At 38.6% G+C, this 23531-nt stretch overlaps 1 protein-coding gene across 2 annotated transcripts in view; it reads right to left on the reverse strand.

Moving 5' to 3' along the window:
* LOC132114761 (ELAV-like protein 4) overlaps positions 1-18542 on the reverse strand; it is a 78362-nt gene extending 59820 nt beyond the window's left edge. Inside the window, exons 1-2 of one of the 2 annotated variants that reach the window (XM_059523077.1) lie at positions 18015-18542; positions 17326-17454 (exon numbers count right to left, since the gene is read on the reverse strand). In XM_059523077.1, the coding sequence (XP_059379060.1) occupies positions 17326-17454; positions 18015-18062 (177 nt within the window). In that variant the 5' untranslated portion in view covers positions 18063-18542. The remainder of the gene's footprint in view (positions 1-17325; positions 17455-18014) is intronic. The other variant, XM_059523076.1, reaches the window with a different exon arrangement.
* Positions 18543-23531: the final 4989 nt, after the last annotated feature.

A 23531-nucleotide genomic window follows, 5' to 3' on the forward strand; every position in this document is an offset into this window, starting at 1 on the left:
GACGTGCCTGAACACTAACTACACCTTGCACGGAAACACACCCTCGCACACTGCCTAATAGATTCTCATGCACACATACACACGAGGTCACTCCCACTCATTCTCATTTACAAACTTACACTCTGGCACGCTAGTACACAGTTATACAACCTTATATGTATGCATCATCTACCTAAATGTGAATTTTAAACCATTTTTTTTAAGCATTTGTTTGGGAAATCATATAGAAAAATGATATAATCATTACATTAATAATATTCATTATATGGCTGTTTCATTTTGACAGATCAATCTGAAGAGGCGAGCATTAACATGAGGGTAAAAATGGAAGATGAGACCAAAAAAGGTGAGCATTAAGATTCAATACTGTCTCTATATTGTAAATGGGTTTTAAACCGCAGCATCTAAGAACCTGCTACACCTGTCCTTTCTCTCTTCTCTTCTCATCTCCTCTCCAGTCTTTTCCTCAGCCTTGTTCTTAAATAAAGCTCCTCTCATCCTAAGATAAAGGGGAGGAGTAGCATGCAGAATTGAAAAAGAGGAGAAAGGATAGAGAGAGAGATAAAGAGATAGAAACCAATGCTGCCACTGCAGCTGCAGGCAGTGAGACACAGCAAGGGCAAACACACACTTGCGCACTCTCACACACACAAACACACTTGTCTGCACAAAACCACCGCAGCATCCTTACCATCTTAAACCCGTTCCACTCCATTTGTAAGTCGGCGGGCAGAGTTCTCGCCTATAGCCGTGCTATTGTCTCCTCCCTTGGAGATCTCTCTCGGTCTCTTCTCTATCTCTCTATATGTGGCTCAGCGGTGAAGAGGCAGCGTGCGGCCAGCAGGAGAGAGAGTGGGCATTCCTCCTCTGAGTGAGGCTGCTTGTGAATGCACAGGCTTCGGCATGAGCTGAACACTGCAGCCCCTCTCCCTGCCTCCTCCTCATTGGTGAGGTCAGAGCAGCCCCCTCCTCCTCACTTCTCTCATTGGCTACCTCTGCTGTCCGTCAAAAGCTCTACTCTGGAAAATTAACACTTTCGCTCTTGCAGCCTTGCAGACAGAGGCACAGGCGCTTTGGCAGAAGCCCTTTCGGAAGCAGCTAAGGCAATCAATCGCAACCAAGGACTCAGCTTGAGTTAGAGCGGACTGATTGCACCTACAGGCACTATGGTAATGGGTGCCTGTACAGCACTGCTAATTAATCCAAGGTAAAAGCATGCAATGATAGCAGAATATGTTAAAGCTTTTATATGTTGTTTTATACACACACACACACACACACACATACAGTAATATATATATATATATATATATATATATATATATATATATATATATATATATTGTGCAAGTCAGATGTAACAGGATTAATACATTACCTAATAAATAAATACATGAACATTAAATCTTTAATTTAATTGACATTATTTTGTTCACTTGTTTGATGAGACAGAACATTTACATGGTAGGAAACATGAGAAAGTAATTATTCTGCCCTCGACAACAGTCATTATTCTAAAATATTTAACTACTTTGAGTACGTGACCAATCAGAATACACACACACACACACACACACACACACACACACACATATATATAACATTTATAATTGTGTATATTTCAGTGCATTGCTATCAAAAACTGCAAAAAGTGGTCAACACCAGTTTTCAATTGAGATCAGTTAATGTTTCAATAAAGTTCGAATATTAAGACTCCAAATGTTTAGTCATTGTTAAATGTGCGACAAAATATGTTTAATTACATATACCACAATTCTTATCTACTGAGTATCAGGTTGAAGAACATACAGGTTACTGATCACACACCTGCTCTTTGTACGATAACTGCACGCGCATTCACACACACCTATAGCCTATGCAAAATGCGTACCCTAAAATAATCTCTTGATACTAATTTTCTTTTTTCATCCCTATTGTCGCCGTTTAGATGATTAAGAGAAAGGAAAAGAGCGAAATTGTTGAAATTAGGAGTATTACGAGGGATGAAAGGATTATTCTTAAGGCTGCGCGTGACGGTGTTTCAATGATTTTCACCACAAGCTAATTCTCTTTCAAATACGAGAACATTACTCACCATGACCATTCTCGTGTCCGGAAGGTGAACGGGAAAAAAAGAAAAGACTCGTTATTTATTTCAGGAACCCGGTCAAGAAATTTAACGTTGCGCTTTTGAGCGTTTTTAGGGGAGTCGTTCCCGAAAGTCTTGGAGGAGCTGTCGCATGGACCCAAGGAGAGTCGGATGCAGTCTGGTCTGTTGAGAGATGGATTCGGAAACTTACAGCTTCGGAGGGTGCCTATTTTTTCATTTATGAAGGTGGAAAGTATCCAAAAGAAAACAATAAAACAAAAAAAAAAGATCGATTCCCTCAGTGACTCTGGAGCTAGTAGTGCGAGCGTCCCCTTTTCCTCCACACCATTTATGGAACGTAGTGTCAGGCTGATGTGAGATCTGATTGGCTGAGCAGGAATAGACAGGGGTGGCGCGCGCTTCTCTTGAGGAGACGGAGAGGGTGAGGCGCGAGTCAGCGGGGAGTGTGCTGCCTTTGGGGAAACAGCGACTCTGATTGACAGCTAATTTGACCTTGCGAGTGGGAGACAGGTACATGTAAATCGTGTGGATTTAAATGTAGTCTGTCAAAAGTAAACTGTATCTGTGATGTATAGGTTAATAGATAGACATTCATTTACTATTAGGAACCTGGGGGAAAACGCACGCGCATAATTTTTTTTTTTTTTTTTACCACAGTCGACATCAGTGTATCAATTATGCAATGACTTTACAATGAAGCAAGTATGTATAAAAGAAATTTCTAAATGTAATATTCGATTCGGAAATTATATTTAGATTGTCATACCACTTGCAAAGTTACATACAGTATTCAATACTTTTTAAACAATTAACACAAATGTTAGAACATATTTCTGATATAAACATTTTTATATCTATAAATACAACGTGCAGATGGTACATGGTAGGTTTTTTAAAAATTGATTAAATGTTGAGACTTGGTTCTTATTAATCCAGGAAACATATTTTTAAGTCCACAAATAAAATGACACGGTTTGTTTGTGAATTGAGCTTAAAGAAAATAACGTCTTTTATTTGAAATGTGTTCTCTCTCATTTATGAGAAATGAATGCACTCTTATTGACTTTAATTGCAAATAATTGTATACATTTTAATTCAGATATCTTGATCTTTATTTCAAGTATATCGATGTTAAAGGAGACATATTATGCCCCTTTTTACAATATGTAATATAAGTCTCTGGTGTCCCCAGAATGTGTCTGTGAAGTTTCAGCTCAAGAGATCATTTATTATAACTTTTTGAAAGTGCCTATTTTGAATGGAAGCAGAAACACTCTGTTTTTCATGCCTGCTTCTTTAAATGCAAATAATCTGCTGCACCGCGCCCTCTTTTACTGAATAGAGCTGTGCCATTTCAGCCTCAGACCTGCTAAAAACATGTTTTAGTTCTGATTATCATGTTTATCGCTCTGAAAACATGCGTTTTAAACCAAATTAGTTTAAACTCCTGATATAGGGTTTTCTGAGTGCACACATCTGGAACACACGGACAGAAAGCAGCAGTCACAGCATGTGAGTACTAAACTAAGTTCACATTCGCAATCAAGTCTACGTTAAAAATACACACACGTTACAAAAATAGTCAGTTATGTCTGTGAAGGTAAACAGTTGGGAAATAAATTGCATATTTATTTTAGATCTGTGTGGCAGCAGCAATATACAGTAAATAAGTCAATAAATCCATTGCCCTCTTGTGTTCTCTGAGGCTGGGACGTAAATATTGTTCTGTGCAGCCAAAGACAACAGTTAGCATGTTTTGCTCAAACTTTCGCCATGGTATTAGAGCTGGTACATCTTTGTTGTTTGTGAAATCAAAATGACAGCGCCGTCGGTGTAAATTTATAGATTAAGGGATGGTTATTTTATAAAGAAATCCCTTTGCCATGTCACCAAGGGAGTGAAATCAGACGCACTAGTTTTCTCTGATACTTGCAGAAAAAGGCTTACCAAAACAAAGTTAATGAGTGAATCTTTTTCACGTTTCCTTGGTTGGTATATACACCAGGACCTGATTATAGCATTTAAAACCTGAAAAAAATTAGATTTTCATGATATGTCACCTTTAAATTAACTAAATCTGAATTACTTAATGTAATTATCTAAATTACTTAATGTGAAACAGTCTCGTTATTGCTTCTCAATGCCAAATTAGTGTAGATCATCAGTTACAGCAGCATAAGCTAATTAATATTCATAAGTTTATCTTCTCATCTAGTGACGTCACAAGCTCATCTTACCCCCCCCCCACTCTGAAACTCATTCCTTCATATACTACATTCAGTTGCATCTACTGATGTAAAAAGTACAGTCTTGTAGATTAATGTCATCCAATCCATTATTTCTTTTTTCTTCATTGTCTCTTTTCTAAATATTTTTGCAAACTGTTCACACATTCTGTTGTTCTCTGCTGCACACGCACTGAATCAATAATGAACCGCAACACCAGCCGCTCCCACCCCTGACAAAACCTATTTCACATCTCCACCGGTGAGGGCTGCCCGAGAGCGACTGCTCACCGAATGAAGGGATTTCAGATCTTGTTTTATTTACCAAGATATGGAATTCATCACAGGCAAAAACACATTTCCTGCTTGCACCCATTTACTCCGCATATACAAGGCCTTCGGGGAGTTTTGTGTCAATGCATTTAGCTCTCAGATTTGTTGCAAGGAAATAATGGGGGTGTCATTTTAATATGGTGCGGGTCTTTGTGCTGCTTTACTAGCACAATAGAACAAATCACAGGGCTGGAATGGGCTGGGAAATGGCTGTGGGCTTATCGTCTCTACACCTGCACTTCTAAAAACCACAGCGGAGGTCCCTCATGGTGAGCAACTGACTTGACAAGAACCACTTTTGGCATGAGAGTCCAGCGGAGCCATAAAAAAATGAAAGACATTTCTCACTGGATGGCCAGGCCTTACTCTTAGGGACACAGTACTTGAGCGCTCGACCCTAGAAAACCCAAACTTTATGGAGACTATTTATATTCCCCTGTTCTTTTGAAATGTGCTTGGCCCAGGAGCATGCTGTTGTGCTTTTTTGTTGATTAGGTTAAAATGAACACATCTTTTTATCTTTTTTTATTAGTATTACTTACATTTGGTTACAAAATATAATTATTAAAGTATAAATTAGTAATAAAAGGAATATAATTTTATATAATTATATAAATAAAAATGATATTTATAAGTATAATAAAAAAAAAAATATATATATATAATATACATAAATTAATCGAATATATATAATGTATAAATTATATGTGTGTGTGTGTGTATATATATGTGTGTGTGTGTGTGTGTGTGTGTAAAGCATTCACATGATAGTAAAAAAGTATTATTTAACACAACAATGCTCTGCCCACATCACAAAACACAACATAAACTAGTTATTGTGTTTTGCTTCCCATTTTGCTCACTTAACCGTGTGAGTTATGGAAGGCATTACCTTTCATCTTCATCACAACAAGACATTAATTCAGGTCCCTCCTAACTACAGAGAGAGAGATAAAAAAAAAACACCTGCCTGTCGTTTTATTCATATGTAGGCTTGATTCAATTATACACAGGACTTCTCATCACAGCACAGGCAAACTTGAGTCAGTCCATTAACCTCTGTGTAAGTTCACCAATCTGAAGTCTAGCAACCGATGGGAACCATCACTGAGCTCTTCACAGCCTCCAAACTGAACGAGAATGAGGAGTGATGCTCTCCACCTGTATCCACCTTCTGATACCACCAACCATTTCTCATCGTCACATGACTCGAGGTAGGAGGAAATGTGTGTTTTGACTTCACAGTGCCTATTTTGCCAGTGCCCATAGTGCCAGAGGGCCCACAGTGCCAGATGCCTATTTTTACTTTCATACTGTGTGCTTATGCAGAGCGAGAGAAAAAAGATTGTGTAGTTGAATAATACTCTCAGTAGGTTTTTTATTTTTATTTATTTTCTCTACTACATCTGACCATTAGGCATTTCAGAGACCTGTGTGTGTGAGAGAGACATACTGTATTCATGTGGGTAGTCAATGCCAAGGTCTCTGCACTCTCATTTGGATGTAAACAAAGTGCTGAAGGCCTTTGTGCAGATGTATTTTGCATGTTGTATGTTGAGTGGAGTGGAATTACCGGTATTGCATATAGATTGAATGTTTTGCTCTTTTCTTTCTGTCTTTTTCAGACAATAATGGCAGAACAGATAAGCTCCTGGCAATAGTATGTAACAAACAAAGATAAATAAAAAAAACTATTAGATCGCTGTCACATTACTTAAACTTCATCACTACCAGGAATTTTACACTATGGTTGCTTTTGTTACACATCAAAGAAACATTAAGATATCATAAATAAACAATAATGATTTTTACAATGACATTTATCTTTCTCTCTGTCTCTCTTCCTGTCTCTGTCTTGGAAATCTTTATAGAGGACTAAATGTCAGCTTCTGGTCTTTGTAACAGCTGATGCTGCACATAGAAGAGGAGACGAGGCCCATCTGGAAGGTTCAGTTTAATTTCCCCTGTATTAAAAATTTCACTGATAACTAAACACATAAGCATTAGACAAATCAGAAATATCTGTGATATATAATATACCAGCTATCATGCTATTTTCAAAATAGCCTATGGTTGAAAAATGTCAGTGTTTTGTCTTAATCACTGTGCTGTATTTGTGTAGTTGACATGTCACTAAGCACTGTCCTGCATTTTAACATTGTGCCAATCTTAACTAAACCAGTTTTAAAATTGTTGTACATTTACACATGCATTTTTAAATGCCCCCTTAAAAATTTAGAAACTACATGGAATATTTGTGTTTATAAAAACCACAACACAAGATTTTTAGTGAAAAAATGAGCAGACATAACATCTAAAAATGCACACTTTCCTTAATACATATGTATAAATATGAGTCGAATATCCTGTTAATTAAAAAAAAAAGTCCATGTTATTTTTTAGCTACCCATTTGCAGCATCCGGTATGATTCCTCCGTATGAGAGAGTGTTTTGAATCGCGGCCGTGTACACCAGCAGTAGACATGGAGGCTGAGGGAACGTGTCCAGTATGACTCAGAGGCTGCGTGTGACCCTCTGTCTTTCTGTTCACTCCTGGGCTGGGTGGGGACAGATGGAGGGAGGGGTCTTAGGGATTAGACTGGCATGGGGTCTGTGGTGGGAGGTTTGGCCAAGAATACATCGAGGTTTTGTGTGGGAGGATTTGACCTCAGCGATCTTTACTATTGCAGAAAAGTGTATGTGTGTGTCTGTACACATAAATGACTTTCATTTAGTCATCATGCATTAGATAAGCCTCTCGGAAAAACGAACAGCAGGTAATATCAGTCAAACTAGCATCATTTTATATAAGATGCTGTTATTTGACCTCCAACCCACATGCATTTTATGTCAGCCATGTTGCCAAATGGGCTTTTTATGCAGGTATTGTCGAACTAAAGGATGGCTGTTCTGACCACCAGCGGAGGGGTTTTATAACAGGCCAGCTAATGTAAATCACATAATTTTTCGGCTGTCAAAAAACCATTACACTAATTTTTTTACATTTTTATCTTGAACATGTTCGGTATACAGTAGTAAAATTGTATTTGTAATATCTGACTGAGTGTCATATTGAGTTGAAATGCAGTTTTTACTCACAACTAATTTTTTGAAAGTATTTGCATATATATATATATATATATATATCTATATATATGTCTTTTCTTTTTCTTTTTAAAAATTCTTTAGAATGTTTCTTTTTCTTTTTCCTTTGTTTCTGGAGTACCTCTGATCCTCTGCGGCCGCTTAGCTCCAATTAGCATCCCACCAGCCTGGCCTCTCAAATACACAAATACACACACACATTCAAAAATGCTTAGCCCCAGCCTCCTCTCACACTGCCTAATTTCAGCCCTCAATCTGACTAATTACTCTGAACCTTGCATGCACCATCTCTCCCTGCTTCCAAACACACACATACACCACCTGACTCCTTCTGTTAGCCATAACCACAATTCCAAGTGCTTCTGTTTGTCAAAAATTTCAAACCTGTAGTCCACTTGGAAGAGTCTGTTACTCATAGTCCATCAGTGTCCCATCAATGTAATCAATTTCCACCGTATGCATCCTACACACTCACTTCATTTACTCCTGCATGAGCACCAGGCATCTATTCTGAGAGTTTAACATGCTGAAACATGCAACAGACATGGTGATAATTGTTTCAACTGAGCAAAATCTTCCAGTGAGATGGAACATTTATTTTGTCTAAATTTTCACCCTGAATAATAACAGGTTTATTTAAAGACACTGAAGTGTAGATCCCCTGCAAGCTGTCAGCTCAAGTGTGTTAAAAATTGCACATCTCATTTGGAGCCTTGTTTTAATTTTTAGGCACTTCACTTTGTCCTGTTGTTTGAACATGCTCTAGCAGATTAGGAAGAGAAAAACTGAAACACATGTTCTATTTTTATTTAAGTATTTTTTCCAGCAAATTACTTTGTTTACAAAAAAAAAGTATATTTATTGAAATATGATTGGAAAAAATAAAACAATTATAATACAAAAGGAAAAATATATGGCATATATATATATATATATATATATATATATATATATATATATATATATATATAAGTAAGGGGTGAAGTTTTCTCCCTCCGAAGCAAATATCTCTCTCTGTCAGAGGACATGAGTATCACCCAGTCCAATTCCTGTTCTTGTCACCTTCTCAAAGAAGAACCTCAACACCACATCAACTTTTTTTAGTGGCTTTACTGCCAGGCAGCACTGCATGTGTCAAGGTCAAGGTCAAAAATAAAATTACTAACAATTATCATGCTGATTTTGATGGTACTTGTGATGTCTTTAATAAGTGTTTTTTCTGTTTTACACTAAGGAAAGCCTCATTATTTGTGGGGAAAATTAGATGATTGTGGCACTGGTGAATCCTTGAGCAGATATCGAAGCTGGTGGGAGGCTCTCCTTGTGGCCAGTTCCAAACGAAGGTGACATTGAACAAGACTCTTCAGCTCTTTTCTGATCATTAACAACACTGACGATTCTCTCTATCTGACTCGAGGGGAACTGAGCAATGGGTTGGTTGTAGGGTGGTCTTTGCTGTGTTTGATCGCAGTCGGAGCTCTCGAGCACGATGAGGAAGAAGTACAGTGCATACTGTGGTCCATCTGGCCTGGTCTTTAATCAGTGCTTCCTTTTAGAGAGGAGGCCATGCTTTCACTGTGCTGGCCAGGCCAGATTTTGCTTAGAGCAACCACAATGAATGTAGCATAATTCATTCTATTATTCACTCCTCTGCAGCAACGAATATCTATAGTGGATTTTAATTAGTCTGTAGTGAATTTTAAGAATAGTGTATTTTGGTGACAAATTATGTATGTTTTAAGTTTTAAAAAAAGAAAAAAAGTTGGCATATCTTTTTTCAGATGTGTCTCACCCAAATAGTTTCTTTACTATATATCTTACACTGTTTAAATAATGTGCATGTGCGCACACACACACACACACACACACACACACACACACACACGTTTGTTTTTGTGAAAAGTGGGGACATCCCATAGGCGTAATGGTTTTTATACTGTAAAAACTGTACATTCTATGGCCCTACACCAACCCTACACCTAACCCTAACCCTCAAACTTTGTGAAACTTTGTGCATTTTTACTTTCCCAAAAAAAAAAATCATTCTGTATGGTTTATAAGCGTTTAAAAAAATGAGGACATGGGTTATGTCCTCAGAAGTCACCCTGTCCTTGTAATACCTGTGTCATACCCATGTCATTATACAAAGTTGTGTCCTGATATGTCACAAAAACATGCACAATTATTTATACCCAAAAGGTCAGTTTTATAACTCTAGTCCCCTTACATGCTAAACTAAAATTGTACCTCTAGATTAACAAATCTACATGTCTTTGCTGTTCATGATAAATGGCTATCATGTAGTAGTTTTTCAAAGCTGCACCGACAGAATTTTATTCCGAGCAACTACTATGAGTTAACTGAAAAAAGTATGTCCTTTTTGCCTCATTGATATTGTATGTACAACTCATATCTCTGGGGCAGAATCAAACTGAAATGTGCCATCGATCTCTCTTTTTTCCTTTCCTCATTCCCCCTGTTCCTCCACGTATCTTTGCTTGCTTGGAGATACTCCATCATCTTGTCTTTCTGAGCCCTGGGAAAAGCATCCTCAGTATTTCCTCACCACTCCCCTCCATCTATGCTTCCTTTCTCCCAGAATTCATGGTGCCTTACTTAGTCAGAGCAAAAGAGAGCAAAACGAGAGAAAGTAAAAGATTCAGAAAGAAAAAAAGATACAAGAACTCCTAGCTGTAGACAGAAGGAATGCCTTAAGAAGCAATTATCATATGTAACCCCCACCCCCCACCCTCTGCCTGAAACAGGGTTATTTTCAGTGAGTTTGTATTGATGTTCTTGAACTGGCTTCATGGCAGAGCATTTAATGCTGAACACTGCTGTTAGAGAGAATGCATTATTAATGTGAGGGGAAACTAACGGGGACCAGCAGCTCCTCGGGGCTGTGAAGAGGATGGTTGGCGTCTCTGAGGAAGCAACACCACGCCTCAAAGGTCTTCTTCAGTAATGCACACATGCCAGGCATCTATCATTTATTCATGACAGTCAGGCTCCTCCAACTCCCTCAAACAATTAACAAATCAATGAAATGTACGGGCTCAGAAACTATCAATTCGGGGAAACAGCGCAGTTCGTCAATCTGTCAGTTCTTGGGCACAGACTATAATTCAGTCAGAGAGCACATTTATCACTTTAGAAACAGGCTGCGTGCCATAGCAACGTGAATAATCCTACTACAAAATGGCCGCCCGATTCTGATGAATGATTGAACTTCTTCAATAACAACTGGTTGGGATGTGACGGCTTTTCTTAATGTGTTTAACATGCAGTCTAACATAATGGATGGAATTTTTCAAAGAGTCTCTGGAATCTGTTTTCCTGTAAACTAACAGCAGCATGTTTTGTTCAGTTTGTGTGAACGAATCTTGTCCAAGTGGTCAATTTAATTATGAATCGAGTTCATTTTAAAAGATAGTAGGCTGTATAATTCAACAACTAATGCGCTCGAGCTGTAAAAGTAAACATGTGCAAAGAGAAAGAGAGAAGGAGAAAACAAGTAAAATTTATGAATTACTGGTGCTGCTTTCTACACTACAGTACCTTCACAATTCCTGTTCAATTAACAAAACCATTAATTATAGTACTTAAGCAAGCCGGGGTAAAGCGAACAGACAAGCGAGCACTCATGCACTTAACACACATTACTGAGTAAGCATTTAGCGTTAATCTTTTAAAAATCATCATTCCTGAAATACTGAATCATTAAAATGTCTATTTCTTTTTCTGGAAGAGTAAAACAGCCCAGGTTCTGAAAAAAAACATGAACTATTTTCTGCATTTGGAAATACTGTGGATTTTAGTATGCATTCTCAGTGACAGTCCTGAGTGCTGGCTCAGCCATAGAAATTACTTTTCCTTTGTAATCTTTTCCCCCTTTCTGCTTTTTCTTTTCTTTTGTATCTTTTTATGACTTTACTTGTACAGTATAGTCTCACTTGAAACACAAAGCTTTCCTGTTCACTGAATCCTCAGTTTTGATGTTCTTTTCCCCTGCAGAAATCACAGCCCTGAAACTCCAGATGAAGACTAGACCTTTATTCTGTACGCTGAGAGAGGTATGTGAACCTGTTTTTCTTTTGGGGACCATCATCGCCAGCACTCGCCCCCTGCTGCTGAAATCACAGGCTTTTTACTTCCAGGTCATAGTGCCTGTATCACTCACTCTGACCCTTCTCTTCACTGACTCTTTTTTAGCTTTCTTTTCAAAGAGAAAAAAGGGGAGAGCTTTCAAGACCTCCAATCTGCCACTCTCTTCATCAACACCCAGTCCCTGTGAAATCATCAAAAAGTAAAGACAGTGAAAAAACAAACCCATCTTTCCATACCGACTCAAGGTTCAGAGATTCAGTGATAACTGTCGTCCCTGGAGGAAGAATCTTCCACTACATAAGCACAGGGGCCAGATGTCACCTGTCCTCAAAGGCGAATGGAGCACTGATGGGGCTAAGACTCAACCGAGGCAGGCTGCCCTAGTTCTCTCTCTGCCTGGCAGGAGACACCTGCTCCTCGCCTCACTGGTGACGGCACCCAGTGGAGCTTTTTTCATCTGCTTTCACATGCACAAGCATCCTGAAGTTCTGTGGATGTGCTAGTGGATATATGTGAGGTGTGCTGTTTGTGTGTCATGTTTACGGTATGTGAGATGTACACCCAAATGCACTCTTGTGATGACAGTACAAACTTAATTTCATTACATTTGTTTCCTAATGAGCACTCTCATCCTCTTTTCCTGCTTAACATGCTTATGCCCGAAAACACAAAACTGCCAGCGTTTATGGCTCTGCAGCCAGATTGCTTCAGCTAATGCATCCTTAGACACGTTTCATAGGATATCTAAGGTCCCCTGTGTGTTGTAGCTCTGGTTTGCCCCTTTAGTTAGATCTAAACTCAGTAGTAAACTGGGCCATTATTGCAGTTAAACTATCCCTGAGCAATAGCAGGCTATTTCATATTTGGAATTTATTATCAGAATTATAGAATTAAAATGTGGATTTTATTCTGATGGACACACAATGATCTTGAGCATATTTCCCCATTGTTCTATAGAATAGATATAGAATATCAATATCAGTTGGTGGAAATACATTTGTCCTGAGTGTACTTTACTGGTGTTTTATATTAAAAAACTTCAAAGATAGATAGATAGTAAGCATTGTCTCTGTTAATACTACTGATATTGTGCTACAGAGACAAAAATGATCTAATAGCAGTTTATTTTCTTAAATGTTTCTTTTTTTTTACAGATGATAAATCATTTTTTACAGACAATGTTTATCATCAGATTACTTAAACACAGCAACAAGTATTTTTACATTCACACAATTCAGAATGTGTTGGTTGGTTTCTCTTAATTTCACATCTTTTTGCAATCCATATGAGCTCAGAGTGTAACTATAATGCTCGCACAGAATTTGGATGCAGTTCTGTGCAACATTTGGCATGTCTATTAAAAACAGGTGGTCCTGCATCGCTAGTTTACGAAACAGGAGTCTCTGTTTATGCACTCTATCATTTACACACACACACACACACACACACACACACACACACACACACACACACACACACACACACACACACACACACACACACGAGTCTGAGCAACGCAAGGTGGCTAATTCTCTCCTGAATGGCTTGTTCCTGTATGTTCAGTGACTGTTGAGTGACCCTCAGGTTAAATAGCTCATTCTTGCATCCTTTTAATCCAAAATGGCAAAGCGCCCTGACAATAGTGGTGGAATCTGAAGCTGCAGGGCTCTGTGTGATGACTCTGCCATTTCCACACTACTACAGAATCACGGACTGAGGCTGTCCTTGACTGATGTGTCGGAAATTAAATCTGGATAGTAATAATAATAATGTGAAACACTTAAAATTCTCAGCAGCAAGAATAAAGTTGTAGTGTTATATTGAGTTTAACACAGTAGCTTTTGTTGCAGGATAAATATACACAGAAGTATTGATATTGGTATTGGAATTCTCAGGTGAACGCTAATTAGGAGAGACGTCTTACTAAAATTTATGCATTTAGCAGACGCTTTTATCCAAAGCGACTTACATTGCATTCAGTCTAACAATTTTCTCCTAACGTGTTCCCTGGGTTTTGAACCCCCAACCTTGCGCTTGCTAAGACAATGCTCTACCACTTGAGCTACAGGAACACTAGAAGAAGAATAAGGTTCTTATTTTTTAACAGAAAGTTGATCCACTGCAATCAACTGCCATTGTGTTGCGAGATGTAAATCTTTTCACAGTTGATGAGTCTGCTTTTACTTGCTGCTTGGCTGCTCTTGTAGAGGATTCACACACGTGCTACACGCTCAGTATGGCTTTGTGAGGGGTAGAATGCTGCACCTGTTCTCAGTACAGTTAGGCTGGGGTTGAGCAGCACAAATGAAAAAAATTTCAGGGCTACATTGAACAGAGAACACCGCAATCACAACAGGAGGGGCCTGTCATGCCGGCAGATGGGCAGAGCTAATCATTGTTGTGAAATAGAGATGATCTCTCGCAGAGCCAACAGACATTTGCCAATCGCTCTTCAATTCCCTCTCCTCTCTCCGTCATCTCTGTTTGTTTCTCAGCTCCCTCCAACAAATTTAAGAGCAAACGTAACTGGCCATAAATGGCTGAAAATGAAGTTAGAAAGCTAGCACGCCATTGTTTGACATAGAGCAGCTATAACTCGTGGACTGCTGGAGCGTGTGTGTGCACATGAACAGCATCTACAATCAGCATCGGAAATTTTTCATCTAAAAAATCTGCATCTGTTTGGATTAATACCCATAACCCTACCAAGTCAGAGGTATTTTCATCAGAATGTGCCTTGTACTTTTGTGTTATTTCAGAGGTTTTCATCATTTGTGCTGAATGCTGAAAGAATTTTCATAACTGAAAATCACACCATATCCTGCTTAGTGCAGTATCTCAAGTGGCAATGTATCATGCTTAATTAAAAAAAACACTGTGGTTATTAACCATGATTGGAAATCATTTCATTGTCTTCTGGATGTTCGAGAATCCATGAGAGTGCTTGGCACGAGAATACCAAAATCAAGCATAACTACTGTTATGTGCTACATATGTTTTTCTACTTTTTATTAAATTATTTGAGATTGTTCATAGGAATATGGTAAATCAAGTTGGTGATCCATGCTTCTCATGATTGCACATGGCTTTTTCATGTCAGTTTATGTTTATAAAAACATCTTCAGATCTAGCGTTGAGTGTTTTCATTGCTTGATTGATTTACTTAATCATAAAATACAATCATTACTTTGATATATGAATGCTACACATGCTGCGCATATAGAAATATAATTAAAAAAGCTGCATCCAGATAGAATTTTCTAGTCATTTTCCTTGGCAAGATGTCTGAAAGCAACCTAATGCATGTAAAAAATAAATAAATACTGACAGAGAACTACAAAAAAAAAAAAAAAAAATCTCCATCTCACAACAAATGCCTAGACAGACCTCTACCTCTTCCCTGTACAATTATTTAATGTATGCAAATTATCTGGCTTCAGTTAATGAAGAATTAATTAATCACTGTAATGATGGTCTGATTTAACCTGGTTAATTGCAGTCTGAAATGTGAGTTGTGTGTTTGCGGAGAAATATAATTCACAGAAACAGTCTAGCAGAGATAAAGACATATTTTCCTGCTTCTAAATGAATAAACGACACAATTTATTATCCAAATGAAGTGGAAAAAAATATATATATATTGCCATGCGTATATTTTATATCCAGAAATAAAACAAATGATCATATATAATGTGCAATGACTGTTATTTCATAACAGTAAAAAATAGATAAAATTATGCCAGACATAGCAGCTGAAACATTTATATATCAATGTTTTATTCTATTATTTCTATCTTTAACATGAAAAGTGCAGAAGTAGAACATTAAAACCATTCTAAAAGACAGTCTCTCGAGGTGGAAAGAGAAACAGAGAGAAACCACTTCTCATCAAACCATCTTTATCTTAAAAAAGACTTGTGAACGGATTCAGTGTTCTGCCAATGTGAAAAATCTAGAATAACATTTTTCGCAGTCACACGGTTTCCAACGACTAGTGACGCATACATATCGCTGTCGCTAATTTTCATTACGTATTAAATGCTGCATAGATTTTCCTCTTTACCAAGCCCAATAGTGACTTATTGCTGGATGACAGTGATTTTCCAGATTTACTTGTAAAATAATTGAAAGTTCAAATTCGAATATATGTGGTAGTGACTTTACATGTCTTGTTTTTTTTCTGTCTTCTTAAAGCTGGAGAATCACCAGGATGAATATGCAAAATGTTTTAAATCCCTGAGCTGCGGAGGATTTTGAGGCAAGTGTGTACACACACCTCAGAAAGGTTGCAAAGAAGGGTTTAAAAATCTGCTCTCTGCCTATGAACACCCAGCTGCATGTGATCGCTCTGTCTCTGTGTGTGTGTGTGTGTGTGTGTGTGTGTTTGTGCACTGGCAGAGGTGCTCCAGTGCTGTCAGTATGAGTCTGATTTGTGTGAGAATGTGGTGCGGCTCCAGGCAGGCAGGCTGATCCTGTTTTGTGGAGACGAGGAACGAGAGCCCATCACAGATTAGACACCCACAGTTTTGTGTCGATTTAATGCACCAAGTCAGGGATTTATTCTTAACTGACTGGCTCTTACAGCACCAGCCAGCCAGCCAGGGCTTTCCCATACAGCCATCTCTCTTCCCTCCAAGACTGTAGTAGAAGATCAGAAATTACTGAATGAGATCGTAAGGATGGTTACCACTTTCATAGCTCCAGACTAAAAACACTGTCATATATAATCAGGAAAAGCCCTAGCCAGCTATTTATATACTAGTATGCTCAATTATGACCAGTTATCAGTGGAGAAACAAAACAGCTTAATTTTGATGTGCTACAAATTAAAAGAATTCTTATAGAGACACTCACATATTGTTTAACTTGAGGTAGTTTTGTAACTGACTGTTTAGTATAAACATACTAACATACTTTCTATTTCACAAGTTTCCAAGCACGTTTGTGCTAAAAGGCTGCAGAGCACCAACACAACACATTCATAAAGTTGTTTGAAATTCAGAATGATGGCCGAAACAAAACGGACGTACAAAAATCTGTCCTTTAGCCATCTAACCTTACTATGCTCAAATGACTTTAAGCATGCACACTCACACACACACACACACACACACACACACACACACATACACGCGTGCGGCACACTTTCAATTTCAGGCATCAGTACACCACTGCACAAGCAGATTCCGAGCAGGAATACACAAACAATACACTTACACAAGCTGCTTTTTCTCTCACAATCTGTCTTTCTCTTCCGCTTTGGCTAACTGATAAAAAGATCTAGTCGGAATGGGCAGCAGTATCATCACACAATGAAGAATGGAAATATTGGCTAATTCAAGCCTAAGGGATGCACATATTTACCTAAATGAAGTTAGGATTTTTATTCTACTGTGCCGTCTATTTTTTCATTCATTTGTCTGACGGATTAATCTATCCTCTTACCCCCAGTGCACTGGCCCCCAGTTGACTGGATGGATCTCGGGGGAAAAGCAGCGAGCCCATGCCTGGGAAGGAGCCTTCCGCCTGGGCTACTGCCGAGTTCTGTGAACACTTTACCATCATCTTCAGACACTGCTCGTGAGGTGCGTGTTTACAGGGAAGAGGAGAAAAGAAGAGAAGAGGAAGAGAACAGAATGCTAGCCAAGGTATTAACGAAATATACAGGCTAAAGAAAAAGCAAAAGGAGGACGAAAAGAGAAAATTGAACTGCCACAGTCATAGAGAGCCGTGTGCTTACGTTCACATTCGTGCTATACTCACACAAACACGCACGCACACAGTCAGTGCAAGCCCCAGATGGGCAAGTCATCAAGCAAGCTCAGCAGTTATAGCTATCTTGCTTTGAGTAAATGAGAAAATGAAATGATTGTGCGTGGGAGAGGGAGAGAGAGCGAGTCTAGTCTCTCATCCATTACAGTACGCCCAGAGAGCAAAGAGGTTCTGCCTTCAGCTAGCAGCCGTTTAACTGGACCTAAATGCTCAATCCCTGCACATTCATTTAGACCTTAGTCCGCTGCCACATTTAGAAGCATGGACACACTGATAAAACATAGAAATGTTACGCACGACGGAATAATGAACACACACTTAAAGAAGTGAGGTGACAGAAAAAGAAAATCCAATTCCTTTACCTCATTGCTCAACAAAGCAGCATTCAGTGTTCGGCTGATTTCAAACATCTTGTTGGCGGCGTTTCGTTTCTTGTTGCTTTTTTGTGGGGTTTTTTGGCGTTCTCGTGCTCTACGGCTCCTTTTTTGCTACTGGAAATGGGAATCAGTCCAGAGAAAAAAAGAAAGAAAAATGAACAGATTAAAAAAAAAGAAGAAAAGGAAGGAGAAATCCTCTATATCTGCTGTCTGGCTGGATGTATTTTCTCCTCTCTCGCGCCCGTGTTTTCTGGTGCACCTCTGTTAAATGTGGCGCTTGTGCCCTGGCTCACGCCGCACGACTGCAGAGTCAATATTTATTATTTTTTTTAGCTCCCCAGAGTCAGCACATTAAAACAAGCAGTTGGTCTGCCGGGCTTCTTCCCTTATCTGTCCTCCACACACTCGCTCACACAATGCGTTCCGATCCTCACACTGCTCTCTAGCAGATTAGTTCATCCCAAAACATAGCTCTTAGTATAAACTCTCTCTCTCTCTCTCTTTCTCTCTGTCTCTCTCTCTCAATCCCTCACCCTTTCTCTTTCCTTCCTTGCTCCCTCCCTTCCTCACACTCCTTCTCGCTCTATCTCTCTTTACCCCCACCCCACCTTCCACTCGCTTCCTCTCTCTATTTCTCGATCACGCTCTCCTGCAGTTACAGTTCACAGTGTTACCACAAGGTGGGAAGACTGTTCATAACAGACATGACACAGGCACATCTGCCTTTCCTGGCTCATGTTTTCCTCTCCGTTTGGCTTCACGGCTCTCCTCCTGCTGCTTGTGTGGAACACATGATCGCTTTGGCACCCGCTCTTCTCTCTCTCGCCTCCCCCAGCCCCTCGTGACAGCCGCGTTTGATGTATGGGAACGGTGTTGATTTATATACCAATAGCATTAAGAAAACTTTGACCAGATGCATCTAGCTGGAGTAAACCCCTGATGAAATGTCGGCATGCCGTTCCCAGAGCACATTTATGAAATGAAATGGTCTCTTCCTCTGAAATGGTATTAGAGGAAGACGTTGGTGTAATTGCACACAATTCAATGCTTCGATTTAATGCTTTATAGCTACATTGCCCAAAATGCATTTGGACATTTATATATCAATGTAAATATATAAATGCCACTTTATTAGATAACAAAATACCATACCAAGTGGTTTTTATTTTAAAGACAGGTTGCACAACCATACTTTCTGGTTGTCAAATCAGAATAGACTGTAGAACATATCCATACACTGTAAAAAATAATTCTGTGGCTTAGTAAATATTACAGAAATTTTTAACTTTATTAACTTAATAAAATCTCTGAATATTGTGTACTTGATTGTTTGAGTTAAACATACCAAAATAATTGAGTAAAAATCCAACATTTCATTTTATCTAGAATTTACAGATATATTTAAGTTGTTTTCAATAAAATTATTTAGTATTTGACTAACCAATTATTTCTTTATAATATACTTAATATATTTGTGAAATTTCTATCAAAATATTTGAGAATGTTGAATTAAACTGATCTGTTTCAAGAAACAAAAATATTACTTAATTCAAATCAATATTATTAATATATTTAACACACTCTTAAAATTTGAGTAAGTTTACTCAATTAAAACAATGCACCCCTCCCCCACCCTCTGACGTGACGACAACTCGACGGTTGGTTGAGTCAGTGAGCGCGGGCAGTTTGAACACTCCAGTCTCCAGACAACAGCTCTCTTCTCAGCGTCGCAGATTTGGTGCATTTCCTCTGTGAAATTCAGGTTTGTGTATGTTTTATTTAATCTGTAAAATCTTTACTGCACTGTAAGCAATTGCTGTAAATTTACAGCCAATTTTCAACACTAAAATACTGTTTTAATGTTTAACAGTTTAGTACTGTAGTTAGCAATGCATTGTGGGTTGCTTAACTTGGAGCGACAGGACAGAGGCCCTAAACAGTATGCTGATGTTTTAAATTACAGGGAATTACAGTATTTTTTAGAAACTGCGTTGACTGGAGAATTTGGAGCACGGTCAGAAGTTTGATACAACATTAGTCTTTTAAATTGAGGCTACTGCTTTTGTTTTGGTAAAATTTCTTTGAAAAAAATACAGAAATAATTTGCCATCAACTCCTCCTGAGGTGACTTCAGGAACGATCGTTTGGAAAGGAGATTTTCCAGAAGAGGACGCACAATTTAAATGACGTACATGCTACACATCATCGAGTGTTCTTCATCAACATCCATCGGGTCTTCTACAAATTAAAAGGTAATTAAAATCTTATTCATATTGCCAAGAATGTTTGATATCAAACTGATTATCAGGAGCTTGTTAGGGATGTTAACATGTCATTATCAGCGAGGCTTAGATTTGAATAGCCAAAACAATATTACTTTTTTTTTTTTTTTTAATTTTGAAACATTAGTCGAACGTCTGCATCCGAGAAACAACACTTGTTAACCGGTAAGAGAGGCAATCGGCAGATGGAGGCAGCAGGAAAATATCATTAGCAATAATTAGCTTACATCTTGCCCGGTGATTGATTTATTTCAACCAAACCATAAGATTACTGGAACATCGACTAACCGATGGTTTTGGTGAGTTTTATTTTGTTTGTGTCGACTTTTAATGCAATGTGTTTTACAAACAGTTAACAAGAATATTAAGCTAATGTTAATTGTAGTTCGGTTAAAGAGAGACACTTGAATCCTCAAGGCTTTGCATTTTTCTGTTTAAACGGAAAATTGGTGAGAAAATATTGCCTTTCTGGACTCTTTGTGAATGCATTTTGTTTATTTATATGTCGCTGCGCGTCTCACATTACTTCTACCAACTGTTTTAGAGAGTTTTGTCAAACCGTTTGGCTTCATCTGTGGCTTTTCTTTCACAATCTTAACATTGCAACTCGGTTAAGGTTAAACATTTCTGCGTGAAGACTGATACGGTGTCACTAAAGCCAGCAGCAGTAATCAATCTGGCAGTAACAAAATGTTTCCCTGTCAGATCTGTTGCCATAATTGTGCCACAATAGTGACATACATAAGGCACATGAGAATTCATAAAAATACACCTAATTTAACTTTTAAGTGTGTTTTGCCAGATTGCAGTCAGACTTTTCAAAACCTTTCAACTTTTAAGTGTCACACTTACAAACATAACAAACGTGTAGTTAGGCCTACTTTGTCTGGTGTTGAACTAACATGTCATGTTGATATCTGCAGTGCAAAGTGTGAGACTTTGACGTTATTTTACTCTCATTTGAAAACACACATTAGAGAGGGGAAAACAGTCGCTTGTCCTTATAAACACTGTAGCAAGAGCTTTACAGTTTTATCAACATTCACATCACACATGAGTCGGAAACATAAAAATGGTGCTGAGGAAAATTTGGCTGAGTCCGTTGTAAATCCTGGCATTTCCCATGAGAGTGAACAAGATCAGTCTGATATGCAGATTGATCCTCCCAGTGATGCAGGTGATGAACAAGAGATTTACCCAGAGATTGCTGATGAATCACAGTTCTTTAAAAATTTAGCCCTTTTTTATTTGAAATTGCAAGCCAAGTGTTTGCTCCCATCCTCTGTCATCCAAACAATTATTGAAGAATTTCAGGAAATACATGATATAAGCCAGTCACATTTGCTGTTCAAACTAAAAGAGAAGTTGATTACACTTGGGATTTCTGAACCTGACACAAACAATGTGATTGATGTCATGAAAACTGACGATCTCTTTAGGACCTGCAACACTCAGCCACTGAAAACTGATCAGAAAAGAAAAACAGTTTTCAAGAACAGCTTCAACTATGTTGAGCCAGTTCAGATCTGTCTAGGTCAGAATGAGGCAGGCAAAGAGTGTTTTGCCCAGTATGTTCCTATTAAACAGACAATTGGTTCTCTATTCCATTGCCAGTCAGTGCAGGAACAATATAAGCAAGTACACTCCAGTATTGGTTCTAAAGATATTCTTAAGGATGTGTGGGATGGCAAAAATATGGCTGAGAATGTTCTCTTCCAAACGGAGAGCTCATCACTGAGCTTGATCCTGTATCAGGATGCATTTGAAGTGGTAAACCCACTGGGATCTGGAAAGAAAAAACACAAGATACTTGCAGTGTATCTAACTCTTGCAGATTTAATGCCACACAACAGATCCAGCACTGATCAAATGCAACTTGTTCTTCTCTGTAAAGAAAACGATTTTAAGTATTTTGGTCAAGACTTTGTTATGGGCACACTCGTCAATGATCTTAAAGATCTTGAGCTCAATGGTATTACCCTGTCTGATGGAAAGGTCTACAAGGGAACTTTGTGTGCCATTGCAGGTGACAACCTAGGCTCACATAACATAGGAGGGTTTGTGGAGAACTTCAGCAGGAGTTCACACTTCTGCAGATATTGTGATATCAGCAGAGAAGCATTCCATGCAGATCCTCTTATCCAGGGCACAAAACGCACAGTGCAGTCATACAGTGGTCATGTTCAGAGCAGTGAAGGACAGTCTACATTTAGTGGAGGTGTTAAATTTGACTCTGTGTTTAATACGCTCAAATACTTCCATGTATGTCAGCCTGGGTTGCCTCCATCTCTGATCTGGCACTGTAAATTAACCATCTTGTTAAGGTGGATAAAATGTTTAGCTATATTGAGTTGAATCGACGAATAAATCAGTTCAAGTATCTCTGTAGGGATGCTAATGACAAACCGTGTGAGGTTAATCCAGAGGGTGGAAAACTTGGGGGACATGCTGTGCAGAATTGGTGTTTGCTGAGAATGTTGCCCGTTTTGATTGGAGACAAAATAAAAAATCCAGGTGACAACAAAGTATGGCAGTTGGTTTTGCAACTTAGAGAAGTTGTGGACCTCATTTGTGCACCTGCAATTTCAATTGGTCAGATAGCCTACCTAAGAGTTCTGATTGATGAATATTTGCATTGCCGAATACAAACCTTTCCTGACAACCCACTGAAGCCCAAACATCATTATGTCAGTCATTATCCTGAGCTTATTATCCAGTTTGGGCCACTTATTCGCCTATGGACTTTAAGATTCGAGAGCAAACACGCATATTTTAAGCAGTGTTTGAGAAAATTGCGCAACTTTAAGAATCCATGTTCTACCCTTGCAGAGAGACATCAGCTTCTGCAGGCCTTTCTGAGTGCTGGTACATTCTTCCCTCCAGGTGTTTCAGTGGAGAGGGGCACACAGTTTTTCTCAGATGACTACAATGATGTAATCATAGAAGCAGTTGCACATCACAATTTTGACTCCACAAACACTCTGATAGCCAATGAAGTGACTGTGAAGGGGACAAAATACAGAAAGAACATGCTCATTGTGATTGATGATGATGATGATGAGGGGCTTGTCACTGGAAAAATCAAAGTGGTTCTCGTTCATAAGGATTCAGCAGTATATTTTATTGCTGAAAAGTATCGTGCCCTGCATATTCCTGACATGGGTGTTTACAGCCTCACACTGATGCAGAGAAGCTACTGTTGTATTAATCAGGAGAATCT

The sequence above is a fragment of the Carassius carassius genome, chromosome 34 (genome assembly GCF_963082965.1).
Source record: "Carassius carassius chromosome 34, fCarCar2.1, whole genome shotgun sequence".
Lineage (NCBI taxonomy): Eukaryota > Metazoa > Chordata > Actinopteri > Cypriniformes > Cyprinidae > Carassius > Carassius carassius.